We start from the raw sequence: 264 nt of genomic DNA on the forward strand, positions 1-264 counted from the left end.
GTTTCAGCCCTCAAGATGCTCCTCAAACAGCACAGCACCCACCGGCAGGTGTACTTGTTTGTTAGGGACTGCCTGCATATGGTCATCCCTGCTGAGCTTTGGGGTTCAGATCGCAACATGTGCCGGTTCCTAAAAAACGTGAAATTGTTCATTTCCAWGGGGAAGTTGGGTAATATCTCGTTGCAGGAATTGATGTCGAGGATGAGAGTGAATGACTGCATGTGGCTTCGTCTAAACGAAGGTACTTCTTATGTTAAAGAGCTC

At 47.5% G+C, this 264-nt stretch overlaps 1 protein-coding gene across 1 annotated transcript in view; it reads left to right on the forward strand.

Moving 5' to 3' along the window:
- Positions 1-117: 117 nt before the first annotated feature.
- Positions 118-264, forward strand: part of TERT (telomerase reverse transcriptase) — a 26,500-nt gene continuing 26,353 nt past the window's right edge. The window contains exon 1 of the mRNA XM_057381902.1: positions 118-241. Coding sequence (XP_057237885.1) covers positions 118-241 — 124 coding nt within the window. The remainder of the gene's footprint in view (positions 242-264) is intronic.

Source organism: Malurus melanocephalus, unplaced genomic scaffold (genome assembly GCF_030028575.1).
Source record: "Malurus melanocephalus ecotype Western Australia unplaced genomic scaffold, MMel_1.1 scaffold_539, whole genome shotgun sequence".
Lineage (NCBI taxonomy): Eukaryota > Metazoa > Chordata > Aves > Passeriformes > Maluridae > Malurus > Malurus melanocephalus.